This window comes from Penicillium macrosclerotiorum, assembly GCF_028827735.1.
Source record: "Penicillium macrosclerotiorum strain IBT 26536 chromosome Unknown utg000006l_segment0_segment0, whole genome shotgun sequence".
Taxonomy (NCBI): Eukaryota; Fungi; Ascomycota; class Eurotiomycetes; order Eurotiales; family Aspergillaceae; genus Penicillium; species Penicillium macrosclerotiorum.
In genome coordinates this window covers 4,163,333-4,191,236 of record NW_026643085.1, presented here as the reverse complement: position 1 = coordinate 4,191,236, position 27,904 = coordinate 4,163,333, and the positions used below count along the sequence as shown (strand labels likewise).

General features: G+C 51.7%; 9 protein-coding genes across 9 annotated transcripts; 5 read left to right on the top strand and 4 right to left on the bottom strand.

The window, feature by feature from the left end:
• Positions 1-10: 10 nt before the first annotated feature.
• On the bottom strand, positions 11-5,086 carry N7462_006797 (non-ribosomal peptide synthetase; the record flags this gene model as incomplete). Its single annotated transcript, XM_057078515.1, has 3 exons — positions 11-4,037; positions 4,164-4,976; positions 5,064-5,086. 3 exons carry the CDS (start codon positions 5,084-5,086, stop codon positions 11-13), a joined length of 4,863 nt encoding a protein of 1,620 aa, XP_056934095.1.
• A 4,016-nt stretch (positions 5,087-9,102) lies between these two features.
• Positions 9,103-11,119, bottom strand: N7462_006796 (uncharacterized protein; the record flags this gene model as incomplete). Its single annotated transcript, XM_057078514.1, has 5 exons — positions 9,103-9,973; positions 10,048-10,131; positions 10,184-10,309; positions 10,393-10,517; positions 10,652-11,119. 5 exons carry the CDS (start codon positions 11,117-11,119, stop codon positions 9,103-9,105), a joined length of 1,674 nt encoding a protein of 557 aa, XP_056934094.1.
• Positions 11,120-11,986: 867 nt separating this feature from the next.
• N7462_006795 (uncharacterized protein) lies at positions 11,987-12,351 on the bottom strand (the record flags this gene model as incomplete). Its single annotated transcript, XM_057078513.1, has 2 exons — positions 11,987-12,139; positions 12,181-12,351. 2 exons carry the CDS (start codon positions 12,349-12,351, stop codon positions 11,987-11,989), a joined length of 324 nt encoding a protein of 107 aa, XP_056934093.1.
• Positions 12,352-13,501: 1,150 nt separating this feature from the next.
• N7462_006794 (transcription factor domain-containing protein) lies at positions 13,502-16,061 on the top strand (the record flags this gene model as incomplete). Its single annotated transcript, XM_057078512.1, has 7 exons — positions 13,502-13,714; positions 13,882-13,988; positions 14,079-14,393; positions 14,462-14,899; positions 14,955-15,220; positions 15,272-15,778; positions 15,841-16,061. The coding sequence occupies 7 exons, from the start codon at positions 13,502-13,504 to the stop codon at positions 16,059-16,061; spliced, it is 2,067 nt and encodes a 688-aa protein (XP_056934092.1).
• A 1,879-nt stretch (positions 16,062-17,940) lies between these two features.
• Positions 17,941-19,018, top strand: N7462_006793 (D-arabinitol 2-dehydrogenase; the record flags this gene model as incomplete). The annotated part of the gene is given in 2 exon segments (XM_057078511.1): positions 17,941-18,149; positions 18,169-19,018. 2 exon segments carry the CDS (start codon positions 17,941-17,943, stop codon positions 19,016-19,018), a joined length of 1,059 nt encoding a protein of 352 aa, XP_056934091.1.
• Positions 19,019-19,930: 912 nt separating this feature from the next.
• On the bottom strand, positions 19,931-20,781 carry N7462_006792 (uncharacterized protein; the record flags this gene model as incomplete). Its single annotated transcript, XM_057078510.1, has 3 exons — positions 19,931-20,047; positions 20,104-20,304; positions 20,446-20,781. The coding sequence occupies 3 exons, from the start codon at positions 20,779-20,781 to the stop codon at positions 19,931-19,933; spliced, it is 654 nt and encodes a 217-aa protein (XP_056934090.1).
• Positions 20,782-21,188: 407 nt separating this feature from the next.
• Positions 21,189-23,886, top strand: N7462_006791 (potassium ion transporter; the record flags this gene model as incomplete). The annotated part of the gene is made up of 3 exons (XM_057078509.1): positions 21,189-21,211; positions 21,258-23,010; positions 23,068-23,886. 3 exons carry the CDS (start codon positions 21,189-21,191, stop codon positions 23,884-23,886), a joined length of 2,595 nt encoding a protein of 864 aa, XP_056934089.1.
• An 836-nt stretch (positions 23,887-24,722) lies between these two features.
• On the top strand, positions 24,723-26,014 carry N7462_006790 (glycoside hydrolase family 16 protein; the record flags this gene model as incomplete). The annotated part of the gene is made up of 2 exons (XM_057078508.1): positions 24,723-25,565; positions 25,670-26,014. 2 exons carry the CDS (start codon positions 24,723-24,725, stop codon positions 26,012-26,014), a joined length of 1,188 nt encoding a protein of 395 aa, XP_056934088.1.
• Positions 26,015-26,779: 765 nt separating this feature from the next.
• On the top strand, positions 26,780-27,705 carry N7462_006789 (DUF202 domain-containing protein; the record flags this gene model as incomplete). The annotated part of the gene is made up of 3 exons (XM_057078507.1): positions 26,780-27,128; positions 27,227-27,501; positions 27,619-27,705. Coding segments are annotated over 3 exons (711 nt in total), but the record flags the coding sequence as incomplete, so codon positions are not given.
• Positions 27,706-27,904: the final 199 nt, after the last annotated feature.

The window sequence follows — 27,904 nt, the reverse complement described above, 5'->3', positions numbered from 1 at the left end:
GTGATCATCTTTAAACACGTCTGTTTTGGAACCCCTCCGCAGGCCATCCCTGAAGCGTCACTCCATCCTCCACATGATCCCCCGAAAGAACCAATGTATGCTCCAAAATACAAGCATCCTGGCCCATCGAAGCACCCGACATCAAGCGTGAACCCGCACGCATGATACTTCGGTTTCCAACCTTCAAAGTATGTAATTCGAATTCGCCTCGCGAATTGAGGTGACAGACCAAACTAGCATCGTCGACAGCCACTCGATCTCCCAGACTGAGGAGGTCCGGCTCCGTAAAAAAGATATTAGGGGTTCCATTGGCATGAATTGCACAGTCTTTACCGATTTTTGCGCCCAAGAAGCGATAATACCAGGCAAGGTAGGCGGATCCGGTGATCATGGGCAATACGCCAGTACCTCCATAACAATCTTTGATGATCGTTTCGCAAGATAGGAGGAACTGCCATCGCTGGTTGTAGCTGCTCTTATCCCAGTGAAATGCACCCTCTGTCCGACGGCCCATGACCATCCACTTCACGCCAATCACGACGCCGAGAGCAATAAATGTCTGAACGCAGCTGATGCCCGACAGGATGGAGGCGAGAAGACCATACAGAACAAATGGGCGCCAGGGGCCTGGCTGGAAGCTGGCGGCTTCGCTGTTAGTCAAGGCAGCCCGAAGAGCGAGGAGTGCGAATACCACGGTGAGAAGCCAATAGACGGTTGTGAAAACCACGGAGATGACCGAATAAATGACAATTTGCCAGATCCGAAGGACGTAGTAGTTGGCTTCGTGGCGGTAGAAGGCCCGGCCGAACGGCTTGCATGTATCCTTCTTGGTTTCAGACACGGCCTCGGGCTTTTGGTCAAGGGCTCCAGGCTTTATGTGCATGGCCCTCGTGCCCGAAGGCTTCTCATCGTCACTGTCGACATTGGTACTACTCCCGCTACTTCCCACGACAGTGGGAGCGGCCGAGATAGGCCCCGAGGTGGTAGTTGGAAACTGCACGGCATCCCCCCGTTTGCTGCCCGTCCACACGGTGTGAGCTGGATAGTCTCCGTTCCGGCGTAGCAAGGCCCCCGAACCGATCATAGCTTCACGACCGATCGTTACACCGGGCAAGGCGACAACTCGATCTCCGACCATCGTGCCATCTCCGATCACAACACGATCACGCCCATAGCCATCAGCAGTCACAATACTCGACCGGGACCCGAAAACCACATCATTGCCCACCTCGAGGAGATCAAAGTCGGGCACAGCTGGGCCCACGCTGGGCCAGTAGACGCGCTTGCCGACCTTGCCTCCCAGTGCCCGGATAGCCATCGAGACTAGCTCATAGTGCCGGCCGACCAGCCGAGTCAGCTCATGGAGATCACCGGCAGGGAGGATCTGGGCAAGCACGGCACTTCGCACCTTCTGGCGTGTGTTTTGCTTGGAGGCGGGACCGGGCTGGGGCCGGCCGCAGATGAGGTCCAGCAAGAATTTGGCGATCCAGATGGAAAGGAAGAGCACAATGGGGCCTCCAATCGCCCGACAGATACGCGCGGTGATATGCAGGCCGATCCGCCGGCCACTGGTATACCATTCGAGGGTCGCCAGGAACATATCATGTTGGGGAACCGGAAACTGGCGCACCATCGGGACCAGACCACCCATCCAGGTGAGACGAGCGGCCACCCAGACCAGAATTCGGATGGGCTCTACAATCAATAGACTCCACAGCCAGTGCGGCTGTGGAATCCGCGATGTTAGCAAATCACGATTCGCGGAATCGGCGTCCGAGAGCTCCCAGCTTGATGAATTAGGGCCGATACAGGTCTTCTCGGGTACATCGGCGCCCGGCGCAACAATTGATTTGATACCGACTGATGCGCCGCGGCCAATATGAATGCGCTTCAGGAGCATAGACGTGTTGCGTTCTACGCCAAAGGGGCGGCACTGGACGCCGATATCCAAAACGACATCATCCTCAATCTCGATCAGGTCATACTCGCCCAGTTTGGCGGAGGGGGACAGCGTCACATTAGCGCCGATCCGAGCGCCAAGCAGCCGGTAGAAGAGCACGCGAGACCAGTTGAAGTGATTAAACATGCCCTTGCCGCAGACTTGCAATGCTTTCTGCGTCAGCCACCAGCGGGTATGATAGGGTCCCCACATGGGGAATAGACCCTCTTTGTAGCGTCCAATGACAAGCCACTTAAAGGCGATACCGCAAAAGGGGAATACGATGTGACCTCCAACGCGCGCTGACAGTACCGCAAGGACGATTAGAATCAATCGGCCGATGAGAATTTCACGGATAGGAAACCTCGTGGAGCATTCGGCCACAACATATGAGAACAGAAGCCACTGGAAAGCGCGCTTCATAGGGAAGAAAAAGGTGACGGGCAACAGATGCAGGACGAGGAGCAGCGGATGCGTACTGCTGTATGTCCGCTCGCATCCCGGTAAGTCCTGGTCCTCATCCTCACTCTGGCTCGCTTTGATCGCCACCGCCTCGGTGATGGTAGTCTCAATCTCTCCCACGGTGCTCTGGTGAAACAGAATATCGCCGGCGAGGAAGACGCCGAATTCGCGCCGGAGCTGCGATACCAGCCGACCTGCTGTGAGACTATCGCCACCGGCGACGAAAAAGTCGGTGTCCACCGAGACATCCTCCGAGGCCATAGACAAGGCGACCGCAAAGATTTCCCGGACCCGGCCTTGGATGGAGGATAGGTCGCCAGGTGCATTGCGGGCGCGGACTGCCGAGTCAATTGCGTCTTGGTCAGGGTTTCCAAAGAGGTCCATTGGCATTGGACCTGGCAGAGAAATTATCCTGCTTGGGATGAGATATCCATCGAGGCGCTCTTGGAGATTGACTGCGGCGGTTGGTTGCTGCGCGTCGGCTACATTCTGATCGAATAAGATGACATCCGCAAATCCATCGCGGGTGTTTTGTTGGACATGGACTGAGGACAGTTTGGCATTGACAAAATCGGCTACAGCCGACTGAATGCGAGGATGGTCGATTACACAGGCCGTCTGCGCGATGGAGGCACTGAGGGCCGTCCCCATAGGCGGGCAGATGGCTTCGTAATGTCGCTCAGCCAACACTGTGGCCGGTGTGAGAGGATCAATTCCCAAACGCTGAGCGAATTTGATACGCTGGATCTTGTTATTGGCCTTGGGAACGCGGTCCATGTACACTACCAATGCCGGCCACTTGGGCTGGTGGATGAGGGGCTGTAGGGCTTCGTGCAACTGGCGCAAATCCGGCCGCGCGACTCCAGGGGGAGTGACAATCACTGCACCAACGACCTCCTGGAGGATTTCATCAGGCACGGAGAATGCCAATGTCTCCATAACACGCCCGTACAACGGTGACTCGGGATGCCGGGCCGATGCCAGCACGGCATCTTCCACTTCAACAGGAGAGATGATTTCGCCGCCGCGGTTGATAACTTCCTTGCTGCGGCCTGTGATATACAGGTAGTTGTCCACATCAAGGTACCCCAAATCGCCCGTATCGAACCATCCGTCTGCATCAAAAGCGCTGGTGTCCAGTTGGCCATCGGGAGTCAAGTATCCCTCGAACGCTGGCGACCCTCGAACGCAGATGTGGCCGAGCATCTCACATCTCGCCACTGGCGTGCCTTGATCTGTCAGAATGGCAACCTCGGGCCCCACGATCCGGCCAGACGTGCCATGTCGGTCCAGGGCATAGTGCTTTGGTGGAGCGGCAATTGGCATGCATTCCGTCATGCCGTAACTGGGGAGAATGGCACAATGGAACGTATCCCGGAGCTGCATCGCCAGAGTGGGAGGCAGACCGGCACCCGCATTACAGATGAACTGGATGGCGCTTTGTCGAACGGCATCTGGTCGTTGTTCGGCCTCTGCTAGGATCATCTGGTGCATAGTTGGGGTAGCATAATACCAGGTGGGTGTCATGGTGGGACTCTGGACGGCGTCCCAGAACATGCTGGGGTCGAAAGACGGACAACAAATGGTGGCGCCACCGGCAAGCAGAGGCGAGAATATACTGCGAATTATCCCACCACTAGGTCAATTAGCATGGTCGATCGGGATTCATTGAAGACACAAAATCGAGTGTTTAAGGAAATGATGGAGACAAGAAGGATAAAAAGACTGAAGAGAAAGGGATCGCAAGATATGGAGAACATACACATGGTTTAGAGGCATCATATTTAGGCAGGTATCAGCCTCAGATAATTCCACTGACTCTATTGTGGCCATGGTCCCCGCTATCAAGTTGTATGTCGTAATGGGCACCAGCTTCTTGTTCCCACTAGTTCCGCTGGTGAACAGGATAATCGCAATATCATCACCCGAATTGGGCGGATGGTCTGCCCCAGAATTTGATGGCATAGAAACAAATTGGAACGTGAGATCATCCAGCGACTTGAGACCAAGAACTGGCCGATGACAAGGATCTAATTGAAGCTTTTCAATATCATTTTCCAGCGCCACCACTGCGTCCGCCTCAACCTGCTCAATATCTAGACGCAATTGCTCTGGGACAGTGTTCGATGACATGGGTACAATGGTGTAGCGATTGGCAAAGGCAAGAACTGCGATGGCCATAAGGGGCCCATTGGGTAAAATGACAACGATACGAGGCTTCCGGCCATGGCACATAAGGTTGACAGGGATATGGAAGGATTGCACGAATTCCCGGATCGCACAATGCGTCAAATGGCGTCCGGTAAGGACATCGATGAGCCCAGCTCGAGAGTCTGTTCCGACTAAATCTTCAATCCTGGGAATTACAGCTTTCACTTGAGCCTGAAGACGGGTAAGGGACTCGTGGTTCTCTGTCTTTAGTGATTGTGGGGCAGATTTATAGATCTCCTGGAATGTGAGGATCAGGTCCCGAGCTGGCCAGGGACCAGGATGCGAGGCAAGGAAGCTGGATAGGAGATGTAGAGACGCAGGATCGGAGGCCTCGCAGCGGAATTTTAGAAGCTGTTCTGATGTACTGTTGGACCGTCAGGTTGGGCATATATTCAATAGGAGCTTCCAGGGGAAGGACAGAATAACGCAAGCAAAACAATTGAGCACATACAGATTGATATCAAAATTCGTCATATTGTATGGCATATGAGCCCTTGTAGGGATGGTTCTATCTTGTGACCACGAAAATACTCCCTCCTTTTCATCCGAGCTACACCCTTCCCTATATACCAAGTTCAGAAACACCCTTGAATGATCGACTCGCGAAAATATATTGCCATTATCCACAGGGCCCACAAGGAAATTGCAAAGTCCCGTCATCGACTACATGACGATCACGCTTCCTTCATGCAAACGCCACCTGGCTCCAGACCTTGAATCCTCAGAATGAGAATGGATTTGATCTTATACGGTCGTAAGCGGATACGAAAAGAGACCAAGTCAGGTAATTTGGATTCTAATAATTGTTGTCTGTCTGTGTTCTCCAAAAATCTTGCGAAATTCATGCTTGAGAACCCTGGTAGATATTCATCTACGGAACAAGATACACGAGGTACCGGAGGTTCCCGATTGAGGCCTTTTTTGCGTCCAAAGGGGTTTGTGATCAACAGCTCTTGTTCATATCTGCGATTTTTTTTCTTATCCAAATGTCGTGCTTCCAATGATATGCTTAGAGGTGGATATCAATGATTGATAACCTGGAATCATCCACCCTAAGTTTTTGGGCGTGAATAGAACTTCTTTCTCGTGAGATCTTCAGGAACCTCCACTGGCGCCTACATTGCCAATTTTGAGATTCAATCGCAGATTCAACGCCTTTTGCGCCTTCGAAGCCATACAAGGTGCGAACTACAAACCACATCAAGGCGGCTGTGCACCGTACATCTCCATGCACGAAGAGAGATGCCTGCTCCCAAGGTAGTGACTGATCAGCAACCCAGGACCTGATCCACACTGCAGATCCAGGTGAGCGGCAGGGGAGATGCTTGGCGCAGCCTTGGTCTTCTTGACGCTTGGTCCGATTGGTTTGATGCACATGTGCTGCATGTTTAATAGACCTAGCGCTGCGTGACAGCCATGAGACATAGAATTGGGGCGAAATTATACGTATTATGCCGAATTTATCTTATAGGCAAAATTACTAAACGTGCATAGACACGAGAACTCATTCTACGGGGCCAACATTCGTGTTCCTAAATGTATCCGACATCGTAATCGATTTTCTCGACAAATTGTGTCTAAAGATATCTTTTAGAAAACAAAGTGGGGTGCACTTTCAAGGTTCTCATCGTTGCTCGTTGTATGTCGAACTGATTCAACAATTGCCGATCAACGCCTACTCTTCAGCACGATGCTCACATATGGTAAGTGCGCCAGTCGATCAACGTTGGGTCTGCAAATTTTCAAGTCAGGGTCGCCATCAGGGCGGCCAGTCGGTCCAATTAAAAGCGTACCCACGTCCGAGTCCGATTAATATCAGTTTCCTGTCCCCATCGATCATCAGGATTTTTCTTGGCTGCACAATGTTATGCACTTCGTCTGTGACGTTTCATGTCTTATCAGATCTTGGCTGCATGGGTGAATTCTTATCAATCTGCCCCTCCGGCATGAAAATCAGTTGGCGTGCTTCCACGAGGTATTGCGCAAGTTGGTGGGACCGACTTCCCTAAGTAGTCAATATCCGGTATATCATTCGGGAAAGGGATGCCATGCATATTTTCCTCGACGGAGCTCGTAACACCCGAAAACATCTGATCGCTCGGAATCCCAATTTTCTTTTCCTTCGTCGTTTTAACGGTGCCCTACATTGAGATCATTGATTTAATATGACTAAAATAAAATCAATAAAATTGATCGACAAGCAAAGAGGATATTGGATATTAGGATTCCGGAACCAGCAATGATCGGTAAGAGAAGATTATATAACTTAAAGCACTGTGTAGAAGCTTCTGGATATTGAAGTAACGTTTCCCCTTCAAAAAATATGGATAGAGATTGACGAATGCAGATTTGACATTCGACATGAAAGGGCTGATGAAATGCAGAAAAGCTTTCGATTTGATGCGCAAAGTTCATTCCAAGCCTCCTCTTTTTCGAAGTAGTCAGACAATTATCCAGGCGATAAATAATGCCAGGAGGAAATTTCAGGAATATTTTTCCCATCCTTCTTTGTTCAGGTAGAAATCAAGTGAGCTCCTTGAGGCGAAAATTATCCACATTCCAGCCCTACAAAAGCCTTGGTGGATCATTCTGGTTTTCACAACTCACCTGCCTGTTTATGCAATCTTTCCGAAATTTCGTATCTAAGCTATCGCATTTTTTATATTGGCTGCTGATTTCCGTCTCAAGGGTTTACTCCTTCTCAAGCCGATACTGGGGTAGAATCATGAAAGATATCCGCAGTGATTCTGACTGTCAGAAGAACCAATGATTCTTCAAGGACTGGGGGATCTGATATGCAAACCTAGAGGCGACTCGGAACGTCATTTTCGCTGTTAATGTCACCACTAGCGCCCAGTAGGTACTCAGCTTAAGCTGGAAACCCCTTCGGCCTTCCGTGAGGCATGGAGACGTGCAAAGTTATGGAATTCTTCATAAGTTGGAGATTTGCATTTTCGTACGAGTCACCTAAGCCTTACTCAATATAAGACTTCTGATGTTCTGTCATATATTAAACTTGTGATCTAGTGCGACCGTGGTACTTTCCTCGTTGTGCTGCCGTCATTAGCCGTGCACCTCCGCCATGCACCTCATGTAGAGGAACATTTGTGAGAGTTGATTTTGCGTCAAGTCTCACTATTTTTTACTTATGGGTTAGTGATAGTGGTTTTCATCATCAGATAACCTGGCTGGAGGTGGAGAGTGTGAGAGGTGAGGTAGTTACTGGAGCCCTGTGAGACATATGCCCGTTCTGGTCCCCGTTAGGGCAGCCAGCGATTCAGCACCTAGCGGGTGTACATCTTAGTACAAAATCTTTGGTACAGACAAGGTCACTAAATTCATCCAACTTCTCGGAAATAAGATAGGCCAGTGTCCGCTTTACCGGACCATGGCCAATCTTCTCGCTATTTGAGATGCGGAAGAGCATGAGGACGTAGAGGTCTGGATGACCAATAACTACGCGTCACTCCATAAGCCCGCAGCAATGATTGTGGTATGTTGATCTTTCTGTCTCGTAATATTTAACGATGTATGCCTCGATCAAACTGTAATACTTTGCAGAATACCCACGATTGTGGCATGGCATGGAAGGGCAGGGGCATGGAAACATCCTTTCCATTCCTAAATGGACTCATACTTGATAACGTCTAAAGCAGATGTTAGTAAATTTGGAAGCTAGAAAGGACTCAACTTTTATGATAAATTGTTTATAGGAGTTTCGTAGTTCAAGTTTTCATTATTTTACTTGCAGTTTCGATATTTCACTAAAGACGTCATATATGACCACCATTCTTGCTCTAGTGGAAATTGCTATGGATCCATAATTCCTGTTTCCAACCGTTTAACACCCTAGGTTTCGTTCGCGGTCGGAAAAAAGTCTTTTCCATGCGTTCCCTCGTTGGCCCAAGTGATGAATATCGGCGTTCATAAACATGGCTAATCATTATCAACCTTTTTCATCGAGCTTGAGTACTATTAAGTGGTAAGGATGTATGGCGTGCTTATTAGTGTAGTAAAAACTGGATTCTGGTGGTGAAACACACCATGACAGGCCTATCGATAAAATGTAATGGAAAGCAAGCACCGGAGGTGAGCGGAGTGGAGATGTCGGCCGCAAAAATCCCGAGCGGGATTTGGGGGAAAGGGGGATGCTCTATAGGCGCTGTGATATTCTTCAATCAGGTAATGTGATGTATCTGAGGCTGTAGTCTAAGGCTTCAATATCCAAGGTCTTCGCCAAATCCAAAGGACCCCTACGTTGCCCCGAAGGATTCGCACTATGAAGAGTAGGTATTGGTCACAGGTGCAACAGAAAATAAAAATAAATTTGTATGGGTATCCAGCATATTAGTTAAAGATCCAACCGCATGACATTAAAGATAGTATGTGCGAGTCCTCGAGGCCAAATGAAAGAGAAAAAAAACTATACAGATATGTGGCTTCAATTTCGGGACTTCCCAGATTCATTTCACGTGCCGTCTCCAATTCGACTAAACAATCTCCATCCCACCCTTGAGGGTCTCGAAGGAGTCTATCGATGTCCTTCGGTCTCTAATGAACTTGGGCCATGTATTTGTAAGCACAAGATACTTGATGCTCGCCTCAGCATCGGCAAAAACAGTGGCACTGAATTCCTCGGGAATCTCTCCCCAGTATAGCACACGATCCTTGATGGCATCGTTCATCGAGCTCTTGATTGGCTTCTCTGAGCTTTCGGAGGACGTGGGTGAGGGAGGTTCAAATGTGAATTTGTCAAACGGACTGACTGGGTCTGCCTCGCGTTCTTCACCATAAATGAGGCGAGCAGGTCGTTCAAAGATGTCCTCAAGGTTTTTGAGATCATGTGAGGAAATGTTGACGGGAAACTCCGCGTGACGCACACTGATAAATTCCGCGTAGATGTGTAATGCCTGGTTGAAACTCCGGCGGACTAAATCTTTCAAATTGCCATCACGGGGAGCGGTGCTGTCGTGCATCACTGCGGGCAACGAGCTCTTCCACTCAGCAACACTGGTTAGGAAGGCAATATTCTCACCAGAAAACTCGCGCAGTGCAGAGAATTCCTGAAGAGGAGTAGGGTTGCGCTCAAGAACGTACTCGAGAGCGCTCATGGTCAGAATACTATCCCGAGAGGCGTTGGTCTGAACGGATTCGTTGGTAGATTTCCAGCCAGACATCATAGATTCGACCATTGTGGACTCCGAGTTGAGTGACTTATTTTCAGACTTTGAATCCTTCGCCTTCGACTCCCATCGTGCAATGGAATCAAGAGTTTCTTGGCGCAGGGACTGGTGGCGCATCACCTCCCAGCAAGGGAGAAAGACGGTGAAAATTTCGAGGAAAATAATGGAAAGACAAATCCTAATCCCAGATCAGTTAGTTTGCTTCAATCTTCCCTTTTCAAACTTAGTCCAATTGAGATGGGTAATTCCTACCACTGAGGAGGGATCCAGTATTTGTTGACTGGCTCCATGCCTGGAACATAGAGCGCGATCAACCACATCGGGGTTGCATGGAGGCTGAAAAGGACGTTAATATCAGACACATATCAATCACTAAAAGCTTGCTTACTTCGAAATAGCACAACAAATGGTCTGCGTTCTCCAGCCCTGAGTGTCGTGGATGTTGCGAGACTTCCACAGGACGACGGGAGCGACAACCCAAGACCAGAAGAATTGCCAAATCACGCTGGGGCACCTGAATCATCTGTTAGCCATCAAGCTCATATAACTACGAGCCTAGGACGACTGGAGTGAGAATCATTTCGGGGATACGCATACCATTCCCAGCCCTGACCCTCGGCAGCCAATTGTGCCATTTTAGCCCCGTGGACCTCCGTGCCCGGTATACCCCAGGAGCTATGCCATTTGCGAGAAATAAGATATGTCAGGACGCTGAGAAACACCTGAAAGAGCCAAAATGATCATTGGTCAGTGAATATCAGAAGACTGAAAGGTGATTCATATTGGAGCAGAACAGTAAGGAAGAGGGGGGAAATCAGATTTCTCTCCTTACCTGGACGAACATGCCGATACTTACCAAGATCAGAATCTTGGTAGTATATTTAAGAGAGTGGAAGCGATTGATCAAGCCATTCTTGCGTTTGAGTTTGGGAGAAGAATCCATTAGACGGTAGCCGTGCTGGGCATACCGCTTCTGAAGCTTCGCAACGTGAAGGAAACGCGAGTTAGATGCGTGAAAAAGGGCAATGCCGCAGGGAAACCAGGTTCCCATGAGCCAGAACTGGGTATCGCCGGGCATGAGGCTACCTATCATGGTTCCGAATTGGACGGGGGTCCAGTATAGATGAAGGAAAACGATGGCAGAGAGCGATAAAGGGAGACCACGGATTCGCAGGATCGGCATATTCCGATGGATAATGAGATACACGATACCGGCGACAACTGCGGTCGTCCAGACACAAGCCCAGACGGCCCACCAGATGCTCACTGGCGAGAGGTCGAGCTTAGCCTTCGACTCCGCGGTAATGCCGAGTTCCGAGCCCATGATGATGGAATGGGACACTGCTGGGGGACCAGACGTGCTGGAAGTGCTGAAGGAGAGTAAGAAGTTGGATAGCGCTTGTCCGTCCACCAGGTTGTCGGGTCTGGGGACAGACGCTTTCTTTTATGTATCCATGCAGGATGCGATACGGCCGTGGGGCCGTCAGCTTCTGCCATTCACGCCCCAAATCCATCAGCATCCACAGGCATTCACACGCTACGGGAAGTGGATCCCTCCCATGGCGAGATGACTGGGGCCGCTCAAACGTGATTTTGGGTATCCAGACCGGTGGGAGAGGAGGGGGCCATCGGCGTTCCCCTGTAGATCTCACGGACATGATAGCAAAACAAAGGAACCTAGTGGAGCCAACGGGACGGGATCGGGACGCGGATTGGCCCCATCTCGATGAGGAGCTTCGTGCGCTCAAGTATTTGTCACGACCGTACGCCGATGATTGGGCGATGAGTGGCCCCGACGGAGGTTCCGACGCGTGCGTGAGATTAAAGATCTCTTGGCGGCCAAATAATCCGAAGGTTCATTGAGCCGATCGGCACAACTATCGATTTTTTTGAAAACCTTGCGCCATCACTCCGCATGTGGCAGCCCTGGCAAAATGGCCCGGCGCTCAAGAATCTCGTCCCGGAATCAAGTTTGGTGCCTCGTAGCGTCGTGGAACGGTCTCGTGTCTGGACAACTTGGTTTTCTGCGTCATCTGCCTGCTGGTTAGCCAAAGGGGAGAGACCCGTCTCTGCGATCCGCATGCTCTCCGTACCGATTTGGTGGTGAAATTCTTCGCTATTGAACCAAGTCCATTCCCAGTCCTCGGTGAAAATCCGCGGGCCAACAAATTGGTCACAAAATTGGAGCTGGTCAAAGTGCCTCGGTATGGACCTCCTCCACTCGGAAGAGGATTAACCCATCCAGGCAGGGGGTCGCGATTTTCGAGTCTCTTCTAGGCTGCCGGCATCGCGGATAGAAACGGGAAGGTAGCTGGACACAGACAGCATCGGGGAACAGAGATGCCTGAAAAAAAAAACTTGATCGCACGGTCATCGAAACAATACCCCATCTCCAGTTCCGACCTGCTGGGTTGTGTCCGATGCGTCCGGGGCGTGCAGTAGTAGTCGATCAACCAACACTTCGTACTCCATCACGATGCATGGAGCTTGGCCTGGTTCGCGTAGTCCAGGAGGATCTTCCGCCATCAGCCTATTATGGCCTTGTCGGCGAGACATGTCGAGGATAATCCCCATTTTCGAAATAAAATCAAATAATTCAAAAAGAAAGCCTGGTAAATCCCACGCTAGATGCGCTTGCTGAAAGAAACCGGTATCAATCACATTATGGTGTCCCAACTCGTCGGGTCCCGGCTCTATTGGCATGGCAAGATGCGAAGGTCCACATTGTCCTACCCAACCTCCTAAATAGGATCCCCCTTCCTTGAAGGTCCTGCGCATCTCCAGAGGCCATCTCATACGGGATACTCCGTACTTCCCGCACATAGTCGATAGATTAGAGGCCGAGAACCTCCGAGGAAGGTTCAGTCCGCAGGGCCCGTTTTGTCCGTGCAGCCATCGATCGGCTGGTGGCTGGGCCTCCAACGGGAGAAATGGGGGCGATCGGGGGCATTGATGGCATGTGCACTGGCGTTCCTCTCTCCCATCGATGATGCAAGACCGCAATCCCAAAGGACACTAGGTGAGCCGTGCCAGCTTCCCTTTTTTTTCTTCCATTCCTGAGCTCTGTCTGTTAGTCCATTGATGGGTGTGAGTGTTCTATTGCAGACCCGCCAAGTGCTCTATGCCCAGAATCGAGATGAGACGATGAGAAACTAGACAATGAAAATGAAAGGCCAGTCATTACCACCACTGTCGCCCAGGATGGGGGAGAGGGGAACAATGGGGGGATGTGGTCCAGGATAGAAGGTTGGAGCCTGGGTGTTCTACCTCACTTGAATAGTCTCTCCCCATCGCGGGACCCATGGGAGCGTGTGGGGGGATCAGTTACTTGAAGGGCTTACTTAATCAAGACTAGTCCAGCCCAGGGCTGATTGGAGGGATGACTAAGCGTCTCGAGGCCGTTGGCATTCTCGCTTGTTCATGTGATCAGGTCGTTTTGTTGCCTGGGGCAGAAGTATAGTCACATGACCTTGGGCGGCAGAAACCCAAACTGCCGAGTTTCGTTGCAAAGCTGACATCGAATCATCGTCCGCAACACGATTCCCGACTCCACCGAACCATTCCCGAGACGACCGCCCCCCCCTTTCCCAGTGCCCTCCCCTCATGGGGAATCTCTGGATTTCTCCGATTTCCGGCAGATGCATCTCCACGAGCACCTGCTCCAGTTCTATGGGGTTTTATACCGGGCGAGCGCAGGCCGATCTTGATGGACTTGGAGTATCGGAACCTGGTGGCACCGAATGGGCTGCCTCTGATTCCCCCGAGCGACTTTCGGTCCCCGCGACTGCCCCGGCCACCCCCGGGCCTTGAGTTCATGCAGAGGAGCCCGGAATCTGGCGAAATGGAGAAGACCCCGCCGGTCACAGGCAAGCGCCGAGGCGGCAGCCGGAAGGCCTGCAACGAGTGCAAGCAACAGAAGGTGAGAGAGAAAGAGCCACATGCAAGCTGTACTGACCGACATTCCACACGCCCTGCCCCCTCTCCCCTTCCCCAATGTTTTGTCATCCTCCCCACGATATCAACATCAATGCCCCTCCAGGGCCCGGCGAATGGCTGACTGATGCGCCTTCCATTGCCCCATGACAGCTACGATGTGATATTGTCCAAACCCCGGCTGCGGCATGCTCTCGTTGTCGAAGGCTGGGTATTGACTGTAAAGTGGAACAATCTTTTAAGCGCATTTCCAAGCGAAGGTAAGTGGGTTCCGCCCGCACTCCTGTCCATCGACATTCGACATCCAATTCATGGAGTCAACAGTTTCGGTAGCTGAACCTGATATATAGGCGCAATGCTGAGATGGAAAAGGAGATCGCAGATCTCCGCCGCCGACTTGCATCCAGTGCGGATCCAGACCAGCTGGCCGAGCCTCATACTGGCGATGATTTGTCTCAGTGTTCAGAAGAGGCCTTTGGCCGCCGCGACTCGACCGGCATTGACCGATCTCGGCCAGTCTCGGTGCCAGCGGAAACACACCCGTCTATCGCTACCCCCTTAACCATGAAACGGGATGGATCCATTCTGTCTCAGGAAGATAATACTCCCTGGAGACTGGAGGATGTCGCCCTTTCTCGAGCACGGGTAGCACGGCTCTTTGAGCAGTACGTGCAGATTATAGTCTCCAAAATCCCGCTCTTAGGCAGCCACCTCATTAATATGCATTCTATAGATATTTCAACTATTATCACCCATTCCTTCCACTTCTGAACCTCCCCAAACCTCCAGAGGTTTATCTGAGTCGGTGCCCCTTGCTAGCATGGACCATTATCTGTGTGGCCAGCCGTCGATCGCCGTCTGACCCGGGCTTGCTGGCTGCGCTGTCAGGACCATTCAGTCGCCTGTTATGGTCTACCATTACCGGTGTTCCACAGGATTATCGAGTGGTCAAGGCACTATGTGTTCTGTGCACGTGGCCTCTACCTACCACTAGTCAGCGAACAGATGCCACATTTATGCTTAGCGGGCTCATGATGCAAATCGCCATGCAATTAGGGCTACATCGCCCGGTACAAGCGGAAGAGTTCACTACCTTTCGAATAGAAGCACAAGGGGAGGCTCTCAAGGATCGTCTCCATACCTGGGTCATATGCAATATAGTAGCACAGAAGTGAGTATACAGTCTCAACCGCGGCCCAGGCGGCCAAGCGCTAACCAAGATAAAGTGTTGCAACCGGTTACGGTCAACCGCCGAGTACTATTTACGACTGGGCTTTAGAACCTGCTTCTCTCAAGGATGCCGACTATCATCTGCCTGACGATCTGGTAATCCGACTCCGCGTCGAAAAGTTCTGCGATCGAGTCACCAAGGCTCTGTACAGCAACAAGCCTGAACCAAACGAGTTCATCAGCGTCGAAAAGCTTGTCATTGTCCAAATCCTGGAGAGTGAACTGAGGGAGATGGAGGTGGAATTTGGGCGAGACATTTCTGGTAGGCTTCTCAGCGCCTTCCCTGTTTTCTCGGACTAACAGGGACGTCCAGCCATCAACATGATACACCTGCGTGCAGCCGAACTGCATCTCCGTTATTTTGTCTTTTTGAGTTCCAACGCACGAAGCGATGACCTCACAAAGCTTTTTATTGCCACGACCTCCTTTCTAGGCCGTGTACTGGACCTCGAAACTTCTCCAGGGGAGTTAATTGGACATTCGACCAATTACATTCTTCAAATGATTGTCTCGGCCGCGTTTGCCCTCATGAAACTTTTGAAGAGTAGTTTTAGTCGGCATATTGATTTCAATCACGGCAAGCTTTTGTTTAACGGGGCTATTTCGGCAATACGTAGAATCAGCGTGATGGATCACGACCGGCCCATCCGACTCGCCGATATTCTTGCTCAAATGTGGAATGCCACCGGTCCCGAACCTGCCGAGGGGGACGGGCTTCAACTAAAAGTTCGCTGTCGCATGAGCATGAGCCATGTCTATGACACCGTATGGCGATGGCGGCAACGCTTCCGACCGGTTAAGAGCATCGAAGAGATCCAAGGTACGTTGAGCTGATATGCTTGCTCCTCGCCACCTCATGAGGTTGCTGACTTGAATTCACAGCTGCGGCTGCGGCTGCCAACCCTGACTTGTTGAGCACATCTGGATCATTGGCACGACCTCAAGATAATAGTACCCTTGAGGATTCGGCCCTGATGTTGCCTACCCAATTTGATGAGAGCGGTGCATTCTTCAACGAGGCGGGATTCTCAGAGGTCTTTGATTCCTTGAATTGGGTTTTTGAGGGTATTCCGGATTCTTTTGTTGCACCGCCAGTCCTTTGAAGAGCGGGCGTAAAATCATTACTTTGATTTCTCCGTAGTCACTAGTATAAAAGGCCATGAAGTCGAAAAATTGGCTCTTGGAGGGGCGAATGTCAGTCGCCAAACGCGGGAACAGTCATGATTGAATCCGATTGAGATCAATGATCCGACTGCCCATGTTTGTCTTTGAAGTTAATATCTCCTCCCATTAGAACCATTGCGTACATCCACCCGAATCGAGTTGCGCTGTACTCGCATTGGGTCCTTACTGAGAATTTGTATAGAAAGGAACTAATAGAGAGACAACGGAAGATTAGAATTCCTACGTTGAGTAGAATCCATCGTCCCCGGGAACGGAAGAAGTCGCGATGTGTCCTATACTTAGTCCAAGTTCACGATGGCAGCTCTGTCCATCCCGTGACCTTCTCTGGATCATCCGCCGTCCTACAACAATGAATCTGACTATACTTCAGGTTTCATTTATTGGTCTATTGGTCTGTTAACTACTTCCCGTCTCGAACTACGTGGAAGAAACCTCCTGGGTCTCACATTTCCCCTGGATCGAGAAGCGTCCGCAGGAGATGGGATACTCTCCGTACGCTTTTCCGCAGTCGAAATGGATTCGGCGTACTTGTTAAGGGGGAACCAGTAGAACCGATTTGCTGCTCACCGGGGAACGACTGCGAACATCAATATTGATTGCCTCAATTCTTCGTTACAAGCCATCACTTCGGGGCCTGACAAAAGCAACCTCCGACAGATCATTTTAGGTCATGTGCTCTCTCCCAGGCCACCCAGGGGTCGGCGATGTATCTCAAGGCTCATGCAGGACGCCACAATCTGACCTCTGTCCATCCAGAGGCCCAGGTAGAAAACCGTGACATGAGTCTACCCTCCTGGCCATTCTTGGTTCTCGGCCTTTAGGGTGGTGCAAGGGGGCACGGCATCCTGGTCTCTCCATTCCATCCAATGATATCCCATTCGTCTCGTTTCGCGGTGAGTAGTCCAAGGGGGGACGTCTGGGGTGGGGGGGAACGGATTATACAAACCGACAACCCGACAATCTGTAAAGTCTTTGCTTGCGAAAGGTCACATGGTCAGCATCCTTTTCGTGGCGACGCTAACAATCCACTAAGCTTGTGATCGAGTACGGCCTATAGAGCCCGATTCAATCATCTTCAAATATAATCAATGATGATCAAATGTAATTCCTGCTAGGGCGCGCCATCGGATCAGAAGAGACTGTCTAGTCGGATTCTCGGCCCCGGAGTGCTCTGTACGGGGTCTGGGGTTTGGAGGAATAGGCCTGAGGGAAATCAGTTGCCAAGGACATCCTTTCGACCTGGCCCATGCAGCTCATGAATAATATGCCGTACCATGTAACTAGACTACGACGACTATTATGGTTATTATTTGGACTCTGTATTTCTCTTCTCGTCTGCTTTTTTTTATTCTCCCCTCCCCAAAAAAAGAAAAGAAAAAAAAAAGAATGCAGCAATGCGAGGTTTCCGCCCGAAGCGAAGCGTCCCCCCTGGTTAACAAGCCTCATGGATCCTTTGCACCCGCATTCCTTGCTCATGATTGGAACGATTGCCCGATTTTGAGAGACTCCTCGTCCACCCCTAATTTCAGTTTCATTGCCACAAACGAAATGCTCACCTGACCATCCGCCAAAGGCATGAATCCAATCGGGCGGCACTTGGGGTTCCAGGGGTGACCAAACCCCCCTGCCGGTAGCCATAGAGCCCTGGATCTATATATGCTCGGTATCACCGACTTCCCCCGACGGGTCGCGTAAGGGGGAAAATCTCACAATTGACTGTATTTCTTCGTCGGATAACCCCATCGATCCCTTCCAGTTGAACACTTGTCTCCTCCGGGGTATCCCATGTCATTGTCAATGTCTCTGACACGCCATCTTATTCGCCCTTCTCGAGCGGGCCTCTTCAGGCTGCCACGTCTCGCCGGACCTTTTAAAACAAACAGCATCAATCGCATCCACACGACCGACAAGAAGAATGGAATTCCCGAGAAAGAAATTCCTGTCACCGACTATGACGCGGGTCAGGGGACGGGGCATAAACATACCGTCCATGTTGCGCAACCACCGTCCCACATCCTATACCAGACCCCCCCTCGGGTCCGAAACTGAGGAAATCGTCAATCCTCTGACCAGAAAGGTATACGAGCAGCTGCCACACACTATGCGAAATATGAGTATTTTCGGTAAAACGGTCATCATCACGGGAGGCGCCCGCGGACTGGGCAACTATATGGCTCGCGCGTGCGCCGAGGCCGGGGCCAAGAACATTGTCATCTTTGATGCCAACCAGGAGCTTGGGGATGAAGCCGCAGCCGAGTTGCACGAGAAGACCGGCTTGCCAATCTCCTTCTATCGCGTCGACGTGCGCGATGCCGCCGCAATCACCGCCGCGGTCGAGGCCTGTGTGGAGAAATACGGTGCTCCCGATGTCTTAGTCAATTCGGCCGGCATTGCCGATTCGAATATCAAAGCGGAGACCTATGATATTGCGATGTTCCGGCGTCTGATCGACATCAACCTCACGGGGTCATTTTTGATGTCACAAGCCGTTGGCCGGGCCATGATCGCAGCCCGCAAGCCCGGCAGCATCATCCTGGTGGCGTCGATGTCCGGCTTGGTGGTCAACTATCCGCAAGAGCAGAGCTGCTATAATGCCTCCAAAGCCGGTGTCATCCAGCTTGCCAAGTCGTTGGCGGCCGAATGGGCCAAGAACGACATCCGCGTCAATAGCATCTCTCCGGGGTACATGGACACGGCGCTCAACCGGGTGCCCGCGCTGGAGGCCCAGAAGAAGATTTGGAAGTCGCTCACGCCACAAAATCGCCTGGGGAACGTGGATGATTTGAATGGGCTGTGTGTCTTTCTTGCGTCCGATGCGTCGAAGTTCATGACGGGCGCCAACTGCGTGATTGATGGTGGGTACACTTGCTACTAAGGGACTCTCTACGCCGAGATCGACGGAATGCAAGGGACTCAGGAAACGGAGCCATGTCATGACGGAGCTCTGGCAGGAGGCTTCCCTTTTGGTGGACCAATGGCAAAGACAGCATTTTATGTATTGGGAACGAACAGACTAAAATGGGGTTCGGTCGGGTTCCTTATTTTTCTTCTCAAAATATATAAAGACATATAGAGCGTCGCAACGAACAACGAAAGAGCAAGGATACCTCGAAAGGCTAATTGAAAATCTGTTTTGACACGATCTAGGCTTGGTGCATTGGTTTTCCTGTGTACAAGATTGAATCGGAATTCAAATAATGTAGTCTTGCGGTCGTTCACATACGACTCCCCTAAAGGGTCACTACCTCCTCGGTACAAGGATATTAATAGCAACCGAGGATGCATAAAAAGTGGACCCACACAACCGGGCGAGGGCTCGAAATCGATGTGGCAGACCGGATCAGCCTCCTCAGTAACGAAGTATACTCAGTACGTCGCACCCTTCTCCATTTCGGGGTATCCTTACGCGCCGGAAGAAAAGTGATAGAGGGAAAATTGAACAGGGCGCGAGATCCCGAACGATCTCAATGAAGCTGAATAGGTGGAAATGTACTCAGCATAGAACTATTCCAACATCCACCGAACTCGAGCTGCCTCAAAAAAAAAAAAAAAAAAAAAAAAAAAGAAAGAAAGAAAGAAAGAAAGAAATCTTCACCATATAGACCCTTAGAGCGGATAACGCTTGTGCATGGTACGTACATGCAGGCAAGATCCGGCGGGCATCGCGCAGGATCCAACTCCCACAGCCTCCACCGCCACTGGACATGAGCGAGAGTAGCGTGCGGCTGCAGTCGAGATCTCAATGGCATGGGGCCAGCGATGGAGCCCAGGAAAGATTGTGTTCCAATCAGTGCCTCGCGTGCGACTTCGCGGCGCGACGGGGGTTGCGAACCGCCTCCGCGAAAAAGCTTAGCCCGGCCGCTAGCACATTGTTTGGGGTCAGGTCGGGGCGGGAGGAATTCATCTACAGGAGATTCGGTCTGCCCTTTGGGTCACCGTAGTCCGGGAAACTGGACAGACCAGATCCGAGATTGTAGCCATAGAGAAGCCATAGAGCACCGCGATCACCCTCTCGCGTGTTGGGAGATTCGAGTTGTTGGCAGTGATCTCCACCCGTGATCCAGCGTGATCAGGGGGATGTTTTTGATCACCAACTGCGGCGCCGCCACGGGAGTTCTGGATCATGTTGGATTCTTCGCGGGATTTAGGATACTCCCAGTCCTATTGGGTGTTGCCTGGTCCAACCCGTGTCTCTGGCTTTCCACCGTATGATGTATTCACGCATCATGATAGGCGATGCCGTCCACCATACTGGAAGCGACTGAGGGAGTTGGTTGGTGGGCGGCTGCATAGCCGCTTCACCAACAGCAGGGGCACGTTCTTCCGAATCGGGTCGAGTCTTGTGCGTCCCTTCGAGTCGTTGGAGCCTTTTCGAGTCTTTTCAAGCGATGCGTGTGCGATTCTCCACGAGTTGGCACCGAAACTCTGCCACCGCCCGATGCAAGTTGCAACAGGCCGGAGATCGACAGTGGCACGTTTTTGGCGTTTGGGGCGTTTCTGGCCAGCATGCGGCAGCCTGGTAATTTTGGTGTGGTACGGTGCGGTAACGTTGGTCATTGCGGCCCTGCTTGTGGTTCCGGGGCCCTCGTCGCCCGCCTCGTCGCCCGCCTCGTCGCCCGCCTCGTCATGCCCCGTCATTGTAATCGTACCGTTTGGCCGCTCCCGACCGTTTGCGCCTTCGGTTTCCGTTTCGCCTCTTTCGCCTGTGCCCGTTGCCCTTTTCGTCTCCGCCCAAAAGTCTAACCCAACCCTTCTTCCTCTCCAACGTCGCCAACCCTTTCTCTCCGAACAATGCTCTTTACTCGTTGGCTTCGGCGTGCATCAATGCCACGCGGCTAACCCCGGCGGTACGCGCCCGGTGCTCCTTCTACTCCCCCGCCACCCAGAAGGGAAACAAAAAGGATAAAAAAGATAAAAAAAAAAAAACCTCCCCCCAAAGAAACCAAAGAAACCTCCGCCGATCGACGCTACACCCACATGTATGCCCAGGACAAACCCCCCACCCCCCAAACAGTCCCCAACTCACCCAGTCCCCATCCCGATGGATGCGCGACTACTTGCTCTTCCTGTGTGGCTTGAACTGATCAGGAGCATGGTGCTCCCCATATCTATAGGACCGCCAAGTTCCCCTCCCCGCGAGACCAGTCTGTCCCGGTCACTTCACCTGCGCGGATTGTGACCTCCGCCTGGAATCGACGACGCCGACATCTGCGTCCGTTGACCATGTTCTCAACCTTCATTCGCCAACTCAATACCCTGCGGCGGAAGGTCCCTCTGCTCAACCGGTTACACTTGAACTTCATTGTCCTCCATTATACCTATATCATTTCCTGGGGCATCGTCGGTTCGATCATTGTCTATCCCGGCAGTGACATCGCCTATATCGATGCCCTGTTCCTGTCGGTCGGCGCGGCCACGCAGAGCGGGCTGAACACGGTCGACCTGAACCAGCTTCGTCTCTATCAGCAGATCGTGCTCTATCTGATCACCCTCTTTTGCACTCCCATCTGGATCCATAGTGCGCTAGTGTTCATCCGCCTCTACTGGTTCGAGAAGCGGTTCCAACATGTCGTGCGCGATGCGCGGGCCTTACGCACCACCCGGTCGCGCATGGACACCGTCACCCAGGGAAAGGAGAGCGAGGAGCTCAATCGGGCCGAGCTTGGAGTCGGCGGCCGATCGATCGTCGTGCTGCGGAATAATGCCGGAGATGCAAGGGGTGACCGACTGCCGGACCCCACAGCCAAAGCCGTCAATGACGCGCACGCGGAGACCGATTCAGGCGACGGGGAGGCAAAGGGCGCCAGCGGGCGGTCCAGCTCGGACGAGACCGACCCTGTCGTGGAAAGTCGATTCGGACTAGGTAGCCTCCGAGTACCCACCCAGCTCAGCCCGGAGCATCATATTGCATTCGTGGAGAATCAGCGCAAGAACAAGGGAGCCCTTCGGATTCCCAGCCCTCGTGAGTACGACCGCGGAGGGGTGCCAGAGGCACTGGACGAAGGGGACGAAGAGGAGCCGGAGCAGGCACCCCCGTCCAGCCCGGTACACTCGGACGAAGTCGATCAAGTGCATCCGCTAGAAGGGCCGCACATCACCATCAATGAGCCTGACTTTACTCGCACCCGCACCCGGGCAAACACTTTCTCCCGCCTGGACACCCGGCCCACAATCCGGGAAACAGTCACCAAGGATGGAGAGGAGGCCGCCGGGCTGGGGCCAGTGGCCACCCGACACACCTTCCGGGGCATCTTTCGATCTCTCACACAAGAGCGAGAGCGACCGACTCAGCCGTATCTGAGCTGGAATGCGACCGTTGCGCGAAACTCCAACTTCGTGGATCTGACCGAGGAACAGCGTGACGAACTGGGAGGCATCGAGTATCGTGCCCTGAAGACGCTGGCCGTGGTCCTCATTTCCTACTATCTCGGATTTCACCTTCTGGGGTTGATCAGCATGGTTGGCTGGATTATGACTACGAACACCTGGGGTGATATTGTCAAGGCCGACGGTGTTGGTCGACCCTGGTGGGGGATTTTCACGTCAGCATCCGCTTTCAACGATTTGGGATTTGCGCTTACGCCGGATTCAATGATTTCTTTCCAGCGCGCGGTCTTCCCTCTTCTGATGCTGGCGTTCTTGATTGTCATCGGTAATACCGGGTTCCCATGTATGTTGCGGCTGATGATCTGGATCCTCTCGAAGTTCGCGCGGCAGGGAACGGCTTTATGGGAAGAATTGAAGTTTCTCTTGGATCATCCTCGCCGCTGCTTCACTCTGCTATTCCCTCGAAATGCCACGTGGTGGCTTTTCGCAATTTTGGTCGCTCTGAACGGCATTGATGTCATTTTTTTCATTATTTTGGACGTAAGTGGAACATTAATTATAATCAACATGTCAATTTTGAAGCTAACCTCTTGACAGTTGAACGACTCGGCAGTCACACAGCTTCCGCCAGGTCTTCGAGTTCTGGATGGTCTCTTCCAAGCCGCAGCTACTCGAACGGCTGGTTTTGGAGTCGTCAACCTTGCAGATCTTCATCCAGCCATACAGGTTTCCTACCTGATCATGATGTATATATCTGTCTTCCCCATCGCCATTTCCATGCGTCGGACAAATGTATATGAAGAGAAAAGCCTGGGCCTCTACGGTTACGAGGAGGAGAGTGACGAAGACAACCAGACCGCTCCCAGCTATATTGGTACTCACTTGCGACGCCAGCTGAGTTTTGATCTGTGGTATGTGTTCTTGGGGCTATTTATCATCACTATCGCCGAAGGTAGCCGGCTACAGAGTGCGAGTGACTACAGCTTCCAAATTTTCACCGTCTTGTTCGAGGTCGTGTCGGCGTACGGTACAGTGGGTCTGTCCTTTGGATATCCTGGTGTCAACACCTCCTTCTCGGGCCAGTTCAATGTGGTTTCCAAACTGGTGATCATTGCGATGCAGATTCGGGGTCGGCATCGTGGCTTGCCCTACGCCCTAGACCGCGCCGTTCTGCTACCTTCAGACGCGCTCAACCGCCGTGAGGCCGCTGAGTCGGAGCGTCGCATGCGCCGTCGGGCATCGAATCTCAGTGGGGGTGAATCTCTTGGTCGTCCACAATCTCGTTCAATTTCCCAATCTCAGGCCGACGCTGGCCTTTCGACCGGCATGGAGTCGTATGACTGGCAAACTCATTCGTCAAATGCGAACGGCGATGCGGTTGTGAATCGTTCCTCCACTGTTCGTTCGAATCGCTGACGATCGCCATTGCAACTCCAACATCTTTCCTCTTCTCTTCGCAATCTTTCTCTATACACTCATAGAATTCTCAGCGTTATTTTCAATTTGTATACATATATACCTGTCCGTCGGCTTGTGTTTGATTTGGCGTCATACCGGCTTTATATTGAGATTTGATCTTGCGGATATATACCATGCATTTTGTTGTGTACCGTTTTTCTACCTCTTGCTCTATCTTATTTTTCACTCGATTTAGTTTTCTTTTCTTTTATTTTTATTTTTATTTTATTTATTTTTTTTAATCTGCATTCATCAATATCGATATCGTTATGACGTTGATGTCCTCTCCATCTCTCCATGTCTTCGTGGTGTCCACGCGCGCAACAAGCCGCATTCCTATCCGAGAACGGAAAGATTCCAGTTGGTGTCCCCTCTCCAGAGCGGTTATGATGTAGAGTCGACTTTAGAATAGCACAAGACAGGCAAATCAGAAACATTCAAACGTGTGCTTCAAAAAATGATGTCATGTTCGGTCCTTGGTTCACTGACAACGTTTATCGTTCCTCCGTTTGACAGTTGGGGCATCGGCGCATCGCAAACGGGCCATCTCCAATGATCGGCACCAGGCATGCCGGGCGCTCCCTGATGATATGAACATCATGAGTCCCTGTGCCTAGTCTGAAAAAATGCTTATTATAAGGGAATAAAAGGGTAGTCGGACTTTCGCAAAAAGAAAAAGAAAACCTCGCCTCGCTAGCATAACTGTTCTTTATCGAGCCGACCATCCTTCTGGGGGAGAACCACACAGACGCGACCTATACACATCCAGACACGCAGGTCTCGGGCACTGAATCATGGATGACAGATTACTCCCGCCCGAGTATGCCAATCGTTATAGCGGGGTGACCTCTCAGGTCCCCCAGCTTGGCCTTACATATGTTCCCAAGACGCCTATCGTGCCGAAAGTCACTGGCGCGGCCGTTTCGCCCGAGAGAAAACCTGTGGCTCCGTTATGGTATGACCCTCACAGCTGGTCGACACGTAAGAAGATTATTTCTGCGGCGATAGTCCTAGTGATCGTCATGGTGATCGTGGTTGTTGGCACCGTCGAGGGCATCAGAGTGAATCGGTATCCAGAGTATTCACCGATCAACTACCAGCTAGTGGACACCTTCGAGGGAACTTCGTTCTTCGATCAGTTTGATTATTTCTCGGGCGATGACCCAACGGATGGCTTCGTGGTGTACGTCAACCAGGAGGCTGCCCAGGATCTCAATCTGACCTATGCAACCGACACATCTGCCATCCTACGAGTGGATGCCTTTACTCCCAAGGCTCTGGCGGGTCGCAACTCGGTTCGGATCGAGTCCAAGGCTAAGTATGACACTGGTCTCTTCATATTCGACATCATCCATACCCCTCATGGCTGTGGAACCTGGCCGGCACTCTGGCTGACCGACGGGTATAACTGGCCCACCAATGGCGAGATTGACGTTCTGGAATCTACCAATGAAGCATCACATGGGAATGAGGTCACCCTCCACACGACTGAGGGCTGCAGCATGAGTGTCAAGCGTAAGCAAACGGGTACCGCATCCTACAAGACCTGTGACAATAGTACGCACGGAAACGCGGGTTGTGGAGTGATGGGCGACTCGTCGACCTATGGTCCGAGCCTAAATGCCCGTGGTGGTGGAGTGAGTACCACTCCCCAATCGTGGACCATATTAAAGATTTAAAGTGTGGCATATTGTTTTGTTTTCTCTTGAACTCCGTCCTGCTGACACAAAATCTTCGATAGATCTATGCCCTTGAGCTTCGGGATGCGGGCATCCGGACATGGTTCTTCCCACGCGATGCCATCCCATTGGACATCACCAATGCGAACAGCATGCCTGACCCCTCTACATGGGGCACGGCGCTCGCTGATTTTCCCAGTACGGAGTGTGAGATTGCTTCACACTTCCGGAATCAGAGTATCATTGCGAATATTGATCTCTGTGGGCAACTTGCTGCACAACCTCAGTACTACACGGAGATGTACAATTGTCCCGCGACCTGCCCAGACTTGGTTGCCAACTATCCCAGCCAGTTCGAAGAGGCCTATTGGGAATTCAGAGGCTTTCGGGTATATCAGGCACATTGACGGAGGTTTTACATCCTTCCGCGTTGGCACCCTTTCTGCTGTTTTCTTTGCTTTGCTTTGCTTTGCTTTACTTTCTTGCTTGTGAATGATGATTTTCCAATGAATTGCAATGCTTTTCTTTCCACCTTGGGACGGAGAGCTATACGCTGAGTAGATGGGCAAGTGGAGCGGCGGCCAATTTGCTATGTTTAATATTACCTTAATCATACCTTACCCACCTATGAATGCATCAACCTACCGGTGCATGACGTATAGGATTATGAATATGAACAAAGCAAAAGGAACTTGCATTATTGATAAACCCAAGCACTAAATAATACTAGTATCCTTGTACTCTCGTTAAATATAACTAAGTTATTTGTGTCCGAGGCATCTCCGCTGCCACGGGTTCGCATCATGACGACCAGCATTGATGTGATCTCTTGTGGGGCCCCAATCCACTTGATCCGTTGACCGTGGTACATGCGGCATTGATTTAAGCTTATTTGGTACCTATGCTTCCGCTTCTGAAGTGTACTTGTCGCCTAGGATCCTTCATCTTCAGTCCCCACCAGCCTCCAGCCCTTTATTACCGATGTCTTGCAGCCCGCGATCTGAATCCAGTGTGTTTCCAGGTCGACGATTGATGCGGGAGAAAGGGGGCCCACTGGACAAATCGGCGCCCGTTCCGTGAACACACCAAAATCCACCGCTTCCCCTCTTTTGAATCATGGTGCACACTGGAAGAATTTCCATATTGTGCTCCTGAGGTCATCTTTGAAAGCCATGGCAACAAACATTTCTTGTCCGTCTTCCGATCCTGGCCGGCCGATGGGTGCAGCCCAGAGGGACTGTACAAGTGTTTCGGCCATCAACGAGCTTCGGGGATATCGGGAGGCCGTCGAACTCCAGCACATTACAACCGGAGAGGACGAGGAGCATCTGGACTCTTCCTCTCCATCAGTCTCATCAGGGGAGGAGTATGTACGAGTGTCCACCCGGCGACGCACCTCGTCGCTCCCCCAGGTTCGGCAACCCGGGGTCCAACGAAAGGGACCGTGGGGCTCGGTCGCTCGGTTCTGGACACAGCATGTCACCCGAACGGTGGCGCATAAAAAGAATCGAGATCACTTTGGTAAGTCCCCAAGGGCCTATTGCCGGGAAATGCAACGTAGAGAGGTTCCCAGAGGTGAGAGAGAGATGGCTGACCATCACCGTCGACCAACCCAATAGCATTAGAACGAACCTTTCTCGCCTACATCCGGACCTCGGTGGTGGTGGCGATGCAAGGGGTCGTGATCGCGCAATTATTCCGATTGCAGGAATCGGGGGACCGGCTGAAGTTCTACGAGGCGGGCATCCCGCTGTCGGTGACTTGTCATTGCGTGGCGATCCTGGTCGCTTTGATCGGAGCCTTCCGGTTCTGGCGACAGCAAAATGCGATTGTGTTGGGCAACGTTCATGCCGGAGGATGGGAGCTAAACGCAGTGGGCCTCCTCCTCTTCGCGGTGAGTGGGAGAATAGAGACCAGAGACCAGAGACCACGACAGATAAATGCATAGAGCGAGCAGAGGGAGCTCGGACGCGTTGTGGCTTGGGATATGCATCGCTGACGACCAGTTTAGATAGTCCTGGTGACATTGATTCTGTCGATTGCGATCATTGTCGAAATTGACACCAGCTCAGCCAGTGTCGGGCAACTCACTCAGGCCGTAAGCCGCCTTCGCCTACTGATTCCCTGAGTCTGGGGTATATGGCAAACCCCAGGGCTGTGGACGGAGACGGTCTCCAGCCCATACTTCTCTGGAAGAGTATGGCGATCTTTACTTCGGTCGTTTTCTGCTTTTTACGATACCACTCAGGCTCCGCGCGGGTCGCGTGCCCTGAAATTACTCCATTACTAGTCTCAAG